At 36.7% G+C, this 16,961-nt stretch overlaps 1 protein-coding gene across 1 annotated transcript; it reads right to left on the bottom strand.

Moving 5' to 3' along the window:
- Positions 1-860: 860 nt before the first annotated feature.
- On the bottom strand, positions 861-8,722 carry LOC142352152 (uncharacterized). Its single transcript, XM_075404550.1, has 2 exons — positions 7,995-8,722; positions 861-3,346 (listed from the first exon to the last, which is right to left on the bottom strand). The coding sequence occupies exons 1-2, from the start codon at positions 8,653-8,655 to the stop codon at positions 1,584-1,586; spliced, it is 2,424 nt and encodes an 807-aa protein (XP_075260665.1). The 5' UTR covers positions 8,656-8,722; the 3' UTR covers positions 861-1,583.
- Between the last annotated feature and the right edge of the window lie 8,239 nt (positions 8,723-16,961).

The following is a 16,961-nucleotide window of genomic DNA, read 5'->3' as shown; positions in this document are numbered from 1 at the left end:
ACGATAAAATACAAGCTAAAATCTTAAAACAATTTTAGTTTCGCACAATTGTCCTCAGGTACAACATTATCTATGCTTGCGCGCTGATAAGAGACCGAAACAAGCAGCCATATTGAATTGAGTCTCTCTAAGACAGCAAAATAACATATGATTTTAAAAAATGAAAAATGGATAACATTAAGTTCAGACAAAAAACATCGTCAAGAGCCTGCTTGCTCCGAAATGATATCAATTTATAAATCATACTTTCCTAATAGCCGCAGAAATTTTCATATTAAAATAAGACAACTGAAACTTTACATTCCGTAACGCCAATTATAGCAAACTCTGGTTATAGTTCGAAATCAATTGTTGAACCACAAAGGACTATGGAAACACCTGGATGACACACAGACCCCATTCCCCTTGTACAAGAGCAGTTTCGTACACAACAAAATATTGACTTTTAACCGTTACGGCATTATTGTTAACACGCGGTAAGGCATACATATCTCTAACCTTTTCAAGTGGATTAGAGACGTCTACAATTATGCACCCGCCTCCGACAAAAATAGAACAACTGCATTTATAAATCGAGCAACATCGTATTGGCATCTCTCAAACATATACAGCTATCTTATATTTCGCGAAATCTTTTAAAAACATGCAAAAATATTCCTTTCCACTTTTAAGTAAACTTGAGTTTCTCAATGTCTTGTTTTTTTTTGAATTGCACTTAAAAATTTGGGCACTTATTTCGCTCTTTTTATGCTTAACTTTAAAAAGAAACTCAAGCTGTTTATAATACGAAATAAAACTTAAAGGTGTTGAAGATGTTGAATAAAACTTGAAGGTGTTAAAGATTGCGGTGAAAATACAAATTTGACCAAAGATAGAAATAAAGGGACAGAAATTTTGGTTATACTCAATCAAACTGCATCAAACAACATTTAAAAAATCAATTTTGAGAGTATTTAAGCCAGCTAAATAATAAATTAATACCACTCTTTTATTACTATCAGTTAGGGTTGCTATAAATAGTATAACATAACGAGAACGAAGCACCAAAATGTGTATTTCTGAAGTTGATTGTTTCCAAAAATCACTACAAAAGAAACAACATATGAGGAAAAAGGTAAACAAGTCAACAAGAACCATCTTTCATTCGAGTTTCATGCAGCGCCTATCCACACAGAATCCATAGCCACGAGTTATTAAATCGGATTCGAGAATCACAAACAATCGCCGTTTTTAGAAAATTGCTTTAAAACAATTGCCGAAACCCAAAATTTTATTTTGACCAGGAAAAATTACAGCTAGACAATATGAGTTTTTTTTACCCTTAAAAACGCTCCCACAAAATTTATCTAAAAATAAAAGTAAACGGATTTCGTTTTAGAGCAATTAATCAAACATGCTTATGGACCGTTTAGTGGCAACTGCAAACGCTCTGAAAGTAACCCGTTACATTCAATAGAACATCGTCAAGCGATCACGATTCCGTCTTCATGCAAGATTCCATTCCAATTTTTCATCGTAAATATTTGCCATCTTGATTGCGTAAATTATCAGTCGTCATTTTTCCTCAGTGTGTGTTTATTGCATTAGTTGTGGGACGCGTAATAAACGCCTTGCGAATTGCTCACTTTGCTAGGGCCTCCAACCGGTGTGGGTCTTTGGTTATACCCGTAGTGACTTTGACCTCTGATCAAACCACCCCCGGTTGGACCCGGACCCATTTCCATATTGCGTTCAATGTTGAAATCGACCGATTTGTTCCTCTTGTGAGGTTGCAATTGTGGGTTCATCGCAACACCCCCCGCGTTGGACGCACCTCCAAAATTGGCAATGTATGACTTCAGTGTAATGTCTGATGTTCCTTTTACATCAATTGGTAGTTTCTCTTTGGTGTAAGTTTCAATTAAGTGTCTCAAAGATTTGAACTGCAAATTCTGCAGCTGACAGACTCCTGTTTGTGCATCCACGTTTATCCTCAAATGCTTCGCTTTGCCCTCGTAGTTGAAAGTAAGCGTAAACTCATTTTCATTTGTTTCGCTTTGTCGCACCAAGTAGATACCATGACCAGCGGCTGGATTGGATTGTGCCAGAACCATTTTGGACGCCGTTTCACGCGGAAGTTTTCCATGGAACCAAGGATAAGTTTTAAGTTGCTCCAGCGGAGGGACCCGAGATCCATACACCGACTGTCCACGATTGACAGCTCCAGCAACCGGGGGTCCATTCATGAAATCTCCGACGCTTTGAATCCTTGGAACATGACCACCGGATCCATTTCCTGGGGCCACACTCAATTCCTTGTCGCTCACATTCATTTGACTAACTGCTTTTCCAGGATGACTGCTTTGTCGCACATATACAGCGCCATCTTGATAAATATAATTCGAAGGGTTTGGGCAGGATTTTTGCCTGTCATAGCTATCAAATCCGGTCGACACGTACGGGTTGCTGCGATCCAGACTATCTCGACTGTAACTGGAACTGATAGAACTATTCGAAGCCCGACGACTATGATTTGGCGAACCACTTTCGTATGAATATACGGCCCCTCCAGTATTAACTCTTGGCTTGCGTTGCTGCTGCTCCTCAAAAATTTCTTGTGTTGGAGTCATTGGCGATAGTGATTCCGCGTCTGTGTAAATGACCCTTTTAGTTGACTTAGCATCCGTGTTTTCCCTCAAAACGCAAATCCAATCATGTTTGTCTTCATAATTTCTCGCCCGCAAAGTTACGCCAACGTTTTCTTGAGCTTTGATAACCAAAACTCGATCAGCAGTTTTGCCAAATTGTGCTTCAGTAGCTTCGCCAATTTCGTAAATCAAAGGACAGAATATGCTTGAATAAATTTTGTCGCTTTCTGGAGGTGTGTACACATTCAACATTAACCCACCGTGTGTTTTTAGCAAAACCAGTCGACAAGGTTTCCATGACGACGGGGAGGAATCGGTTTTGTGAATTCGGACTTCCAAGACACTTTCCTTCTTAATCACGACCGGTGCGCTTTTCGGTTGATTCGGATCAGTGCTTGTCTTAAGCGCCGGTTTCGGACTTTCTGTACTTTTCTTCGACCTCAAAAACTCTGTAGCTTCTGAACCCAAGTCCATAATCGCAGTCTTCAATTTGGGTTTATTTTTGGACAACGCATTTTGTGATTCTGGATTTGTTTGTGCCGCAGCTTTCAAGTTGTCGTTCGATTGAGTTTGAGTCAAACTCAGCTGCATTGAAGTCTTCATTCGTTTCTCGATATCTGAAAATTGCACTGTATCCTCATTTGCTGCTGTTGTTGAGCTGTCGTGTTCCTTCGAGTCCACAATCTGTTTGGAAGCTGCCGTAGATTCATTCACAACACCTAACACAAAAACCGATAATCATTGCCTAAAATCTCGGCTATTAAATACCAAAGCACGCCAGAAATTTTGCCGGAAATTCGTCACGACTGATCTCCATCACCTCAATTGTGAGTAAAAACATACCCGAAATTGCCGGAAAATAGCCACAGTTGACGCACATCGGGATTGAAACAATAAAAAAGAAGCGATTAAATTGACAGTATTTTCTACGATTCTAAAACTGTACTTAATTCAGCTTCTAAACTGAACGCAATTAAGCATAATACTAATGACAGCTAGCAATCACTCTAATGAACTTTGATAACCTAATGCACTACGACGTAATGATGGGTCTTTATTGGCTTGTACCGTTACTTTTGGTTTTGCTCTTTTGACACTGACCGTATTAACTACATTGCGTAATCTAATGCGTGAGAGATTTTAAAATCCATTCAGTTGAAACACTGAGTGAGGTAAGCCACCAGTCAAACGTGACTTATGTAAACAAAAAACGTCATCAAAAGGTAAAGCGAATTAAATAAGGGGAGAGCGCCTTCTTAGCCGCCGAGAGGCTGACGGCGGCTAACAACAAGGATAGAAGAGAACAAAGATGCAACTGAGACAGAACTTCAAAAATTATGCGCGATGTTATTTGGCTTCTGCAGTCAGGCTTCATTCTGCTATCATCAAGGTGATAAAAAGAATCACAGGACTAATATAACTACAAATTTTCGTTTGAGAGGAAATAATAAATTATGGTTTCAAACAATATCGATTAGTAATAGGCCTAAGTTCTCCTCAAAGAAGACACTTCGATTTGATTCTTCATTTCTGCAGGCTCTGATTTTTGCTTTCCAAGTCAAATTATGAATTGATGCTACCAGCTAAGCAAAGTTATGTAATGGCAATTAGTGACCATGACGCTTTGGTTTATCCCGTCTTCAATTTCGCTCTTGATCGCAATTACTTGGAAACTAGACTGCCAAGCTCAGAAATTGAAGTTAAAACGTTATTTGAGCATAGTCAACGAAGTCATATTGTCACAAGAGGGCAAATGATTAGTGATTCCCTGGCACCAAATTGACCACAAAGAGGCATGTTCAATTATAGAAAACCAGCCGCAAAAATTCCAAAAACCAGAAGTAGAAAATGGAGCAGCGTAAATATATCCAAAAATTAAATTGTTCCAGTTAGTGAGTTTAAATTTTATTCTTAGATGAAAAAAGTCTGGAGAATCAAGCAAACAATCAGAGAAACCGACTCTATAAAATTGGGAACTAAAAACATCTAAACTTTACAGAAAAAAATGCCCATTAGACGCAAAAAAATGACTAATAAAACAGTGAAGCAGAAAATTGACAAATTAATATTATACAAGTCACACACTTCATAAAAACGTTCTAAAAAATTTTTTGTCAAACTGCAACGCAGAAACTAATTGTTTACACTCTAACATTGCGCGAAAAACAATTTTGCGTATTATACATAACTTGAAGTCTAGCTCAACGGAGAAACAAAAATCATCGTTGAAGATAATAAACATAGCCGACTAACGTCGGGGGGAATTGCTGTCAAAAGACCGGCGCGCGATTGGCTTTGTCATTAGTTAGCCAGTTTATTGAGGCTAGCTTTACCTTAATTGAAGGAGCGTGAGCTGAGCGTAGCAGGGGGTGGCAACAGTGGGGTGAGAAGTGTGGCAACGGTGGGAGGGGGTCTTTGGCTGCACGGGGCCCTTACGGCCTGAACGATGTACAGGGGTGGGGATTTAGGGGGTGAAATGGGGTGGGGGGGGGGGGTGATGGGGGATTGTGTGTCTGGGGCGGGGGTCGGCCTCAAAGAACCACCCTTCACGCCATAAGTACAAGTCTCCAAAACAGTTTCTGTGAATCGCTTAATCGGAGACTAGTGACTATTCCTTATCCTCCTCGTCGAGTACCCAGTTAATTTTTTATTGTCAATCATGTTCAAAGTTTCGTTTTTATTGAGATTATTGCATGCTTTCATAGCAAGAGAAAGAAGATTTCTAATATATAGTTCATGTACAGTTAAAATCTTGTTATTATAAAATAGTTCTTTTGTTTCATTGCCAACATTCTCGAAAAACATTAACTTAATTATTTTCTTCTGTAAAACTAGTATAGGATTCGGGATACTATAGCTGGTGCAACCATAAACATATATGCCGTATTCAATAACTAACCGAACATGACTTTGATAGAAAGAACTTTCTTTGGACAGTAGACGCAATCTGGCTGTAATTCCAGCAAAAGGTCTAATCCTAACAATTATATTAATTACATGGTCTTTAAGGTTCAAATTCCTATCTAAAATTATGCCTACATACTTTTAGCTTGGTTCCCTCAAAAACCACCAATTTTGTTTAAAGTATTATCAAGAAATTTCGAGTGAAACTCTACGAAATGGCTTTTGCCAATGTTTAATAAAAGCTTGTGACGCGACAGCCAACTTTCTAATTGTATACGTGATGATCAATAGTGCTGACTGAGAGATCGTTACCCTCAAACAGTAGCGCTGTATCATCACCAAACATTATTGTTTTGGCTCTTAGGCAATACAAGTGATAGAACAAAACTAAAAAATAAAAACAAAAACAAAGTCAAATTATGAATTGATGCTACCAGCTAAACAAAGTTATGTAATGGCAATTAGTGACCATGACGCTTTGGTTTATCCCGTCTTCAATTTCGCTCTTGATCGCAATTACTTGAAAACTAGACTGCCAAGCTCAGAAATTGAAGTTAAAACGTTATTTGAGCATAGTCAACGAAGTCATATTGTCACAAGAGGGCAAATGATTAGTGATTCCCTGGCACCAAATTGACCACAAAGAGGCATGTTCAATTATAGAAAACCAGCCGCAAAAATTCCAAAAACCAGAAGTAGAAAATGGAGCAGCATAAATATATCCAAAAATTAAATTGTTCCAGTTAGTGAGTTTAAATTTTATTCTTAGATGAAAAAAGTCTGGAGAATCAAGCAAACAATCAGAGAAACCGACTCTATAAAATTGGGAACTAAAAACATCTAAACTTTACAGAAAAAAAATGCCCATTAGACGCAAAAAAATGACTAATAAAACAGTGAAGCAGAAAATTGACAAATTAATATTATACAAGTCACACACTTCATAAAAACGTTCTAAAAAATTTTTTGTCAAACTGCAACACAGAAACGAATTGTTTACACTCTAACATTGCGCGAAAAACAATTTTGCGTATTATACATAACTTGAAGTCTAGCTCAACGGAGAAACAAAAATCATCGTTGAAGATAATAAACATAGCCGACTAACGTCGGGGGGAATTGCTGTCAAAAGACCGGCGCGCGATTGGCTTTGTCATTAGTTAGCCAGTTTATTGAGGCTAGCTTTACCTTAATTGAAGGAGCGTGAGCTGAGCGTAGCAGGGGGTGGCAACAGTGGGGTGAGAAGTGTGGCAACGGTGGGAGGGGGTCTTTGGCTGCACGGGGCCCTTACGGCCTGAACGATGTACAGGGGTGGGGATTTAGGGGGTGAAATGGGGTGGGAGGGGGGTGATGGGGGATTGTGTGTCTGGGGCGGGGGTCGGCCTCAAAGAACCACCTTTCACGCCATAAGTACAAGTCTCCAAAACAGTTTCTGTGAATCGCTTAATCGGAGACTAGTGACTATTCCTTATCCTCCTCGTCGAGTACCCAGTTAATTTTTTATTGTCAATCATGTTCAAAGTTTCGTTTTTATTGAGATTATTGCATGCTTTCATAGCAAGAGAAAGAAGATTTCTAATATATAGTTCATGTACAGTTAAAATCTTGTTATTATAAAATAGTTCTTTTGTTTCATTGCCAACATTCTCGAAAAACATTAACTTAATTATTTTCTTCTGTAAAACTAGTATAGGATTCAGGATACTATAGCTGGTGCAACCATAAACATATATGCCGTATTCAATAACTAACCGAACATGACTTTGATAGAAAGAACTTTCTTTGGACAGTAGACGCAATCTGGCTGTAATTCCAGCAAAAGATCTAATCCTAACAATTATATTAATTACATGGTCTTTAAGGTTCAAATTCCTATCTAAAATTATGCCTACATACGTTTAGCTTGGTTCCCTCAAAAACCACCAATTTTGTTTAAAGTATTATCAAGAAATTTCGAGTGAAACTCTACGAAATGGCTTTTGCCAATGTTTAATAAAAGCTTGTGACGCGACAGCCAACTTTCTAATTGTATACGTGATGATCAATAGTGCTGAATGAGAGATCGTTACCCTCAAACAGTAGCGCTGTATCATCACCAAACATTATTGTTTTGGCTCTTAGGCAATACAAGTGATAGAACAAAACTAAAAAATAAAAACAAAAATAAAATTAAAAAAATTTTTGAACCATTCAGCTGTTCCAATTTAGAACAGTACCTATAAACCATAAACCTCTGGAAGACAGCTGAGGAGAAACCAAAATGAGCCAAAACGAAATCATCATTTTACTGTGATACTTTGAGTTGATGGCGTGAAAAGCGCCCCTAACTACAAGCACCTTCGATTCGCTTGTGCTTATAAAAGCCAGTGAAGTTTATGCTTATAAGAGTATATACACCACAGTTTGCCTTAGAATTTATGCCAAGCTTACTGTTGTTGAGAAATTACGTGTTCTAGAGCCTACCTTGCGGAACTTTGAACCCTTGAGCCTGCAGATGGGAGACCAATTTCTCCTCCAAAGAGGCAGCACCAGATGGTGTATCGTAAACCCTGTTTCCACCCGAATTTGACCTAGTCACCCCACTGTCACAATCACCCATAGCACTGTAATGCGACTCTGTAGGAGGCGTGGGAGTAACATCGCCCAAGTTGTGACTCGATTCCGAGACGTCGTCAGAATCACGGTAGTCAACACCTGCGGAATCCATCGAGTTCTCATACACTGGCTCGTATTGATTCGTTGGACCGTCCGGACAGGGTTGGTAGAGTGAGTTCTCGAACACTTCATCTTCCTCGGCACTGTCACAATGTTGCGAGTAATCCGGGCTCTTTCCAACCTGGTTGTCGTTCCATTTTATAGTCAAAGTATCGACAAAAACTTTGTTAAATTTATCTGCAAATTCAAGAATCTCTGAGAAATTCAGTTGCTGTTGGTTATTTGCATCCTGGTTGGTTCCAGATCGAGATTGAAGAATGAACTCGAAAAACGTCTTGGCTGTGATTTCGGCAAGTTTTGATACTTTCTGTTGTGTATCGTTAACTGGTGAAGAATTGCCCATTGATTTTAGGGACTCAGTTGAAGTTGCAGAAATTCCATCACGTGTAAATGATGCCATTTGTTGCATCAAGTTGTGTGAAATGTAATCATGTACAAATCTGTAAAATCACTTTTTTCGAAAAGATGAGACAAAAAATGATTACAGGTATTTTGCGTTTAATAATTTAGACTTTCAATATAAAGCCAAATTTTGCAGCACAAATATATGAAATCTTTTGCTGAAAATTACCATAAGAGCTAAAATCAGATCAGTTAAGAAAAACTACTCTCTACTGTCATCACTTAGATTATTTGTTCAAATATGCTACTTTAATTGTACAAGGTGTCATAAATGAGGCATCCCAGAACAAAAATACATTTGGTCAACTAGCCCTTTTATTATGAGACACACCAAGTTTCAACCTGATGAATTAAAAGAACGCTCTAATGCTAAAAAACTACACCACTATACAAACTAATGCAAAGCAAAATTTTAATTTATCAATTTACACAACATAAAATGGAAACTACAAAATAAAAAATAACTATTTACTAATAAATATGAATTAAATAATCTGACGCGCAGAAATTACCAGCACCTTCAAAAAGAATTTTCAAAAGGCTGACCAGAAGATGATAGAAAAGATACCCTTCGAGTTTCACTATTCCTCGCATAATGTAAATTTCCTAGTTTATCAATCAACTGACCTTCAAAAACCAAGAAATCGGGGCAACAAAAAATTCAAACACTTTTTTGATAACATCCACATCTATCTATCTGTTCACCGGACACAACACCTTTCTAGGAATTTCAGTTGCTCAGTAAAATGTGAATATTTTTCTCTTTTAAAACACGATTTGTATTTATCCTTGATTTTTCCTCTTCGCTCATAAAGATTCGGTCGCAATAAAAACGAACACTTGAATTCCAAAGACAGATAAAATTAGCCAGCCAATGGGAGTGTAGGGTAAATGTAAAACTCTAAAACAATTAGTTGTAGAAAAAAACCGTATCAATTATAGCAATATTAATTAAGCAATCTTTCCAATACATTGGCTAGATCATTTCTAAAACACTGAGCACGATAATAAACCTGTTGCGGCCAGTACACTTCAAAAGCCGAGCCCTTTGAATATCAGAGCTCGGGATAAAAATTTCTCCGAAATAACGAAATTTAGTTGCTCTTAAAACAAAAACTGATAACGTGGGGATATTGAGAACTGTGAAAGTCAAAAGTGAATATGGATATTTCATATTCTAGATGAAACTCCTAAACCTTTCCGTTGCAGACTTCCAAACATAATAATGGAAAACAGCACCTAAAAGAAGACACGCCTTATATATAAAAAAACGTAACAAAGTGCACGCTTGAGTCAAATCAAGAAAAAAACGTTATTACACACAGCATTACTGCCACTAACGTTCTCAACAAATTAATATTATTGCTGCATGTGTGTTATGTGTTTTGTATCCTAAGAAAACATTTTATTAAGGTTTCAGGATCTTGGAGCAGATCTCAGAGCTGAGCAACAATCTATTTGTCTTATAAGATTAAAAATGTTTTGGTTGATGGCGAGGCTTATTAAACAATTATAACTTAATAATCATATTAGGCCATTTCACAACTTTGGTAAATTCCAATAGCTATTCAAAAGTTATTCAAAGATCGAAAGACGATACTCTTCTCGCCTTCTAGACTATATTTTTGGCTTGTCCCTCATTGCTGGGTAACAACAGACATTTCATTCAGGTTAGATTGAACCATGATATCATATCGGCCTTTCATTTTGGGGGAAGATTTTGAATAACTGATTGACAATCACACTTAATTCGTAATACAGTTTTAAATTCCATTTGTGGGTCTTTATTTTTGAGAAAAAATTGGACAAACTTTTGGAAGAATTGAAGTCTACGATAAAGCCAAGGACACGAAAACACGAAGAAACACATTCAAGGAAAAAACAACGGTCAATGTAAACGATATTTTGATAGAGACGTAAGATATAGGTTTGATTAGCCTCACTTCAGGAGCAATCGGTTTGTCTATATCGGTTTGGTAATTATCGAATACCACTGGTTTAATCAAGTTTTTCTAGAACTCTTCGCATTAGATTCACAACTGCGACATTTTGTTTCAATGTAATGTGAATTTTCTATGGATGGCAGTTCTTCAAGTAAAAATTGCAGAGGCTCGGGCAATTTGACCTGAATTTTGGTTGCTGATACCTCACAACTCGAAAGATCAGCTCTGATCTTTATCATGTGACCTAATAACTGTTATCCACAGTCTATAGTCAAGATTCAGATCCTGTCACCCCCTATTAGTTCACTGCATTTCGGGTGAACCGGGTCAATAGATGTTTTACACAAACTCCTTGTTCTGACTTATTTCGTCTCCGAGCAGTTTTGAATGAAAACAGGACATGAAGTCATTTGTCCGAATGGCTAATGATACGCTGTTTTATACTTTCCTGGCCAGCGCTTTCTAGCATTGTCATCAGAGAATCGGGTGGAACTAGAGACATTGGTAGAGGTTTTTGAAGGGGAGTTGGAATTGAACTCAATCGGTAACCATACAGAGCTGATCTGTAGCATTTTATATCCGCGTATAGTAAGCAATGAAGCCACGGTATCAAAATTAAAATTATTCTGCTGATTTGAGAACAGCACTTGGTTACAGTCTCAAGTAAAAGGATGTTGTCTTCAATTACTTCGGAATGGATGTTGTCTTCAAAGTGTCTAAAGATTGGGCAATGATTCCCAGATTTCTGCTCAGCCTCTCGATCAGTTGTTCCAGTGCAGTGCACATGTCTGTCAGTTCGTTGCTTCTCATGAGAAAATTGTCGTTCGTCTCTTCTTTTATTTGCATAACATACTCTGTCAACTCTTCCTATAAATATTTACCTGTTCAATGTATTGGGCATTGACCTATGCTTCGTCATGACAACTTCCGAAAAATCCTGTTTTCGGCTCCTCCTGCACTACCCATAACGATTCCGCTTCCAAATAGACCAATTCCCGCCGTTGCCTCAGCTCCTAAATGGGCTATTCTTTTGACCCATCCGTTGGTTCATCGGATTCCGTGTGTGAAAATATTGCAGTTTCATTTCACATGAGCGACAAATTTTGTTGATTTCTCAAATTGCTGCGATTGTTTGATTCAAATACCATCTATATTTAACGGAGTGGGGGGGGGGGGGTCGGGGTAAGAACTAGAGTGATTGGGGGTCTTGGGTTTTTAAAATGGAGATTGCACTTGCCTTTGTTTCAGATTCAAATCTTTAAAAACAGATAGTTTTCTGTGAGCAAAAATGTGATTATCGTTATTTGGCCACCCAATTTCAGTTCAAATTGCTGAATGTTGTTTGTTTCTCGCTCTTGTGGGTGCCGCTTGTTGTTGCAAAAGTGTACTTTGGCGCGGTCATGTGCTAAACTGTTGTTCCCAAGGAATTTACTACCGAGTACGATGGAAGCAAAGTGTTGGCGGATGCCCGACCACATGTGTGGGTCAACTTTCAGCTACGAAGACTTCAATTGGGTTGCCCTAATTGGGCGAATGCTCAAAATTTGTCGATTCTGTAAGCAGATTCATTTCAGCTTCACTTATGCTGTTTACAAACTGACAGAGCTAGGCTACTGACATAAAATGAACTTAGAATATGAAATCGTAGAAATAATTGTAGACTTGTTTTTCTGTTTTGCCTTTTGAATGGTTTAGGATTATTGACTTTTAAACTAATTAACTTTCTTTTTAAGAAGTCATGATGGACGCTCAATCACTGTAATAGAACAACAATTAGTAAGATGTCGACACAAACTATAAAAAAAATAGTTTATCAAGATTAACAAAACATGAAAAGAACTCAAGGAGTACTCAAAAATTCGGCCGATGGTTTTTCCTGAAATTATGCGGAAAAGCACCGTATCGGCAGATACAAGTGGAAATCAGGACCGGATATCGTAGGTTTATAAATTGACTGTTTATTCAAGTACTGCATTGGGTAGTTAGCGAAGATCAAAAGTTGGAGGCAAAGATTCAAAGTACTGGAAAATCGATTAACAAATTCGGGAGATGACGTCTAATGTAGTGTTTCCAAAGGAAGAGATTGAACGACCTAAATTGTATATTACGAGATTCCGGCTGAACGAGAAGGTTAACAGCTATCTAGAGTCCATCTGTTAACCGTTGATAGTCCTAATTTTGCATGCCGGCACTCCATCGAGGCAGCTGATTGTTTTAATTTATATGGTTCGGAAGAAAAAGATTTGCTCCTCTTTTCGCCTTCAACCGGATCCGGTGTGTTAGAGCAATTAATTGTTCCAGCGAAAACATTCCTTGATTGTCTGAACCGCCGTCGTGAACAGCTTTTATTTTGAAGTCAGCGAAAGAATGACACGGTTTATTTGCCCTACAGTTGGCTAAATATATATCTCACAAAAAATCCTTATAAACGAAGATAATTAAATTCAAGAAGGTCAGAAAAGATGAATACAAGAGGAAGCGTAACAACGAGAAATAAAACTCATTTGGTTAATTGAACTGTTTTAAGCGGCATAAACAGATTTGTTCACTGAAACGGCTTAATTTTTAACACCCAGATGAGTTCTGAAGAACGAAAAGCTTTGGTAATTTTAACTCAGTTACGATCCCCATTCCCATTTTTAAATTTCCTCGGGTTACGAGAACAAGGTGAACGCACGCTCATAACTAGTAGCCTCTATTACTCAAGAAACCCTGTTGATAGTCATTCAAAGTTTACGTCTAAACAGTAAAAGACATTGCCAAACTTTTATAAGCGAAGAAAAAGATAAACTTCGTTTGTGTAACAATTACAAAAGAATCTTAGCAAGGAAACAGAATGCTGATTGGCAACAACGTTAAGAGGAAACCAGTTTATATAGAGAAATTCTCCAATTTTTTTTGAAAATTTGTACAAAAATGTACAAATGTAGAAATTCTTCAATTTTTTTTGAAAATTTGTACAAAAATGTGCACAAAAATTCAATATCTATTCAATGTCTGCAGCAACGCTTACTTTGAACTACAGCTGAGAAACAAGAGTCACAGGATTATAGAAAACAACTTCAATGTAAAACCCCTTTATAAAAACAACAATTTACTAACACTGTACAAAAAAACCAGAGTAAACAGTAGAGGTTAACTTTTTAAAACATTAAATCTTATATATTTGTTATTGAAGTCGGGAATTTAAACGCCGCAGAATATCCATACTTTTATAAGATGTGTCTACACATACGCAATAAGTTACAGAAAATCTAAATCTTTCGTGAAACACACGAAGATGGCCAGAATTTTTTAAAGAAGAGGGCACGAAAGTTAAAACTACAAACAACAACAAAGCTACAAGAACCCAACAAATACAACCATAACCATTCAAACACAGAACTTTCGTCAAAATACAGTTACTTCTCATAAATTTAGAAAAAAAATTATTTTTAATTCTCGTTATTTTTAAATTGCTCTTCGTCTGTTGGCACTTCCGTCATTTGAAAGATTAAATAGACCATCGATTTTGAAACTCCTCATAAAAAGAAAGAGCTGTTTTCAAAGATGAAAAATGCCTTGTTTCTTTCTGTTTCTTTAAAAAAAAACTTCAAAGAGCGATATGGCCAAAACTTAAACTTTTTGATAACCAATGTTTTTCCATGGTACTAAATAGGAGCCTTCAAGGACAGCCTTTAACGTTCCTTTACATGTTAGACACAAGTACGGGCAAAACTCAAGAACCGTCAGAAATTATAAAAAAAATGGCAACTTACAAATTTTCAAAAAAATACAGTTTTATATTTGTTCAGGGCCAGAACAGTGTATAGTGTACTTAGCTGGTAAAAAATCTGCGAGAGTTCGAAAAAAAGAATTGTACTATCATGCTGATGAAACACCAAAAATTTATGTGTCTATTTTACAATGACCGATACAATTGACATAAGCAGCCCATATAGATTTTTCAGATAAAAGGCGACGAAACATGATTAAAGATCAGTTGCCATGAAGAAACATAACCGACTAACCGTCATAACCGAATTTCTTTCAAACTACTAGTGGGAGCTCATCAATTGCAGCCTGGTTCATTCGGGGGTGGGGAGCCTGAATGGAACTACGAAAGTCACTAGGGGGGTTCAAAGGACCTCATTAGAGGTTAATATATACCACTATTAAGATTAAAATTGAAAAAATGGCACCAGTTTTGGCTCACTTATCAATTGACTTAAAGTATTAAATTGCCGCCGATTAAGTTTAGCTGCTTAAAATTGTGAATGAGAGAATTTCAATCGCGCAAAACGCATAAAGTCAAAGGGCGCAAAAGTCACTCGAAAAGGCAAAAACGGTCAAGCGAAAATTTCGCATTAAAAAAGACACACCTTTAAAGTAACTGCTTCTCTCCGAGAGCAATTAAAAAAGAAATTGAATTGGTGTCGGGGTTTGTATTTGTGTGTTTGCATGTGTGCGCACTTGTGTTGGTGTGAGCATCGTTGGAGAGAGAGAAACAGAGTTAGCCTAAAAGTTAGTGATTTGAATGTTAGACAAATTAAGGCAGAATGCAACAACGGTCAGAAGCCACAAAACTTAGTAAAATTATTTTTTATTTGTTAGAAACAGCCGCTTCTAATATTTCCAAAACCAAAATTGTGTTTTCGAATCTAGCTATTAAGACATCTGCGAAATCGTACAAAATAATTCTGCCATTACGCTCATGTAATATCAAAATTGACAAATAATTTCTAAAAACTACAGAAAATTACATTTAAAAGTCTAGTGTAAAATACAATTACTGATAATATTATCTCAAAAATATAACACCTAGTTAGTAAGGAAACAAAAAAGACCTAAACGAACGGTGACGCACCTTGAGTAAGTAAAGATCAGTTGTTAAAAGAAAACTTGAAAAAAAATTGGTGTTGGGGTATGTAATTGTGTAATGTTTGACGTATGTGTGCTTGTAAGGTTGTCTTTGTCTCTCAAATTGTATTTCACTTGTCATTCTACAATATGTAAAAGAGAAAAGACAGCGTATTTTTTGGTTAAAAGAAAGTAACCTTCTCCAATGCATATAAGTTGCTTTAGGACTCTCCCAACGATTTCTCTGATGAAATAAATGGTTGTTTTTGCATCCTTGTGATGTATGTTGGAACATACTGTTCTACGTGTAGATACGCACGAGCCATTTTTTAATTATATGCCCTCAAAATAGTTCAGCAGCAAACTTATAGTTTTATAACGCTAAATAAAAAAAATTGCCCCCAAAACACACCTAGATTCTGACAATTTTTGTTCTGTTCTCACAGTCTTCATTTGTTATCTATTTTGTTAGCAAACAAAAATCAGCCTTTTGATTCACTGTTGTTTAATGGAACTTAAAATTTCTCGGAAATATTTCTACAAAGATATGAAAGTACAAAGAGACGTTCCAAGAGCACCATTAGAACACTTTCAAAATACTGCACATTTATCTCTTTACTTTGAACTACAGCTGAGAAACAAGAGTCACAGGATTATAGAAGACAACTTCAATGTAAAACCCCTTTATAAAAACAACAATTTACTAACACTGTACAAAAAAACCAGAGTAAACAGTAGAGGTTAACTTTTTAAAACATTAAATCTTATATATTTGTTATTGAAGTCTGGAATTTAAACGCCGCAGAATATCCATACTTTTATCAGATGTGTCTACACATACGCAATAAGTTACAGAAAATCTAAATCTTTCGTGAAACACACGAAGATGGCCAGAATTTTTTAAAGAAGAGGGCACGAAAGTTAAAACTACAAACAACAACAAAGCTACAAGAACCCAACAAATACAACCATAACCATTCAAACACAGAACTTTCGTCAAAATACAGTTACTTCTCATAAATTTAGAAAAAAAATTATTTTTAATTCTCGTTATTTTTAAATTGCTCTTCGAACTCATCTCTTCGTCTGTTGGCACTTCCGTCATTTGAAAGACTAAATAGACCATCGATTTTGAAACTCCTCATAAAAAGAAAGAGCTGTTTTCAAAGATGAAAAATGCCTTGTTTCTTTCTGTTTCTTTAAAAAAAAACTTCAAAGAGCGATATGGCCAAAACTTAAACTTTTTGATAACCAATGTTTTTCCATGGTACTAAATAGGAGCCTTCAAGGACAACCTTTAACGTTCCTTTACATGTTAGACACGAGTACGGGCAAAACTCAAGAACCGTCAGAAATTATAAAAAAAATGGCAACTTACAAATTCTCAAAAAAAATACAGTTTTATATTTGTTCAGGGCCAGAACAGTGTATAGTGTACTTAGCTGGTAAAAAATCTGCGAGAGTTCGAAAAAACGAATTGTACGATCATGCTGATGAAACACCAAAAATTTATGTGTCTATTTTACAATGA

The sequence above is a fragment of the Convolutriloba macropyga genome, chromosome 13, assembly GCF_964194025.1.
Source record: "Convolutriloba macropyga chromosome 13, txConMacr16.3, whole genome shotgun sequence".
Taxonomy (NCBI): domain Eukaryota; kingdom Metazoa; phylum Xenacoelomorpha; order Acoela; family Convolutidae; genus Convolutriloba; species Convolutriloba macropyga.
The sequence above is the reverse complement of the archived record's forward strand: the minus strand, read 5'-3'. Positions and strand labels throughout refer to the sequence as shown.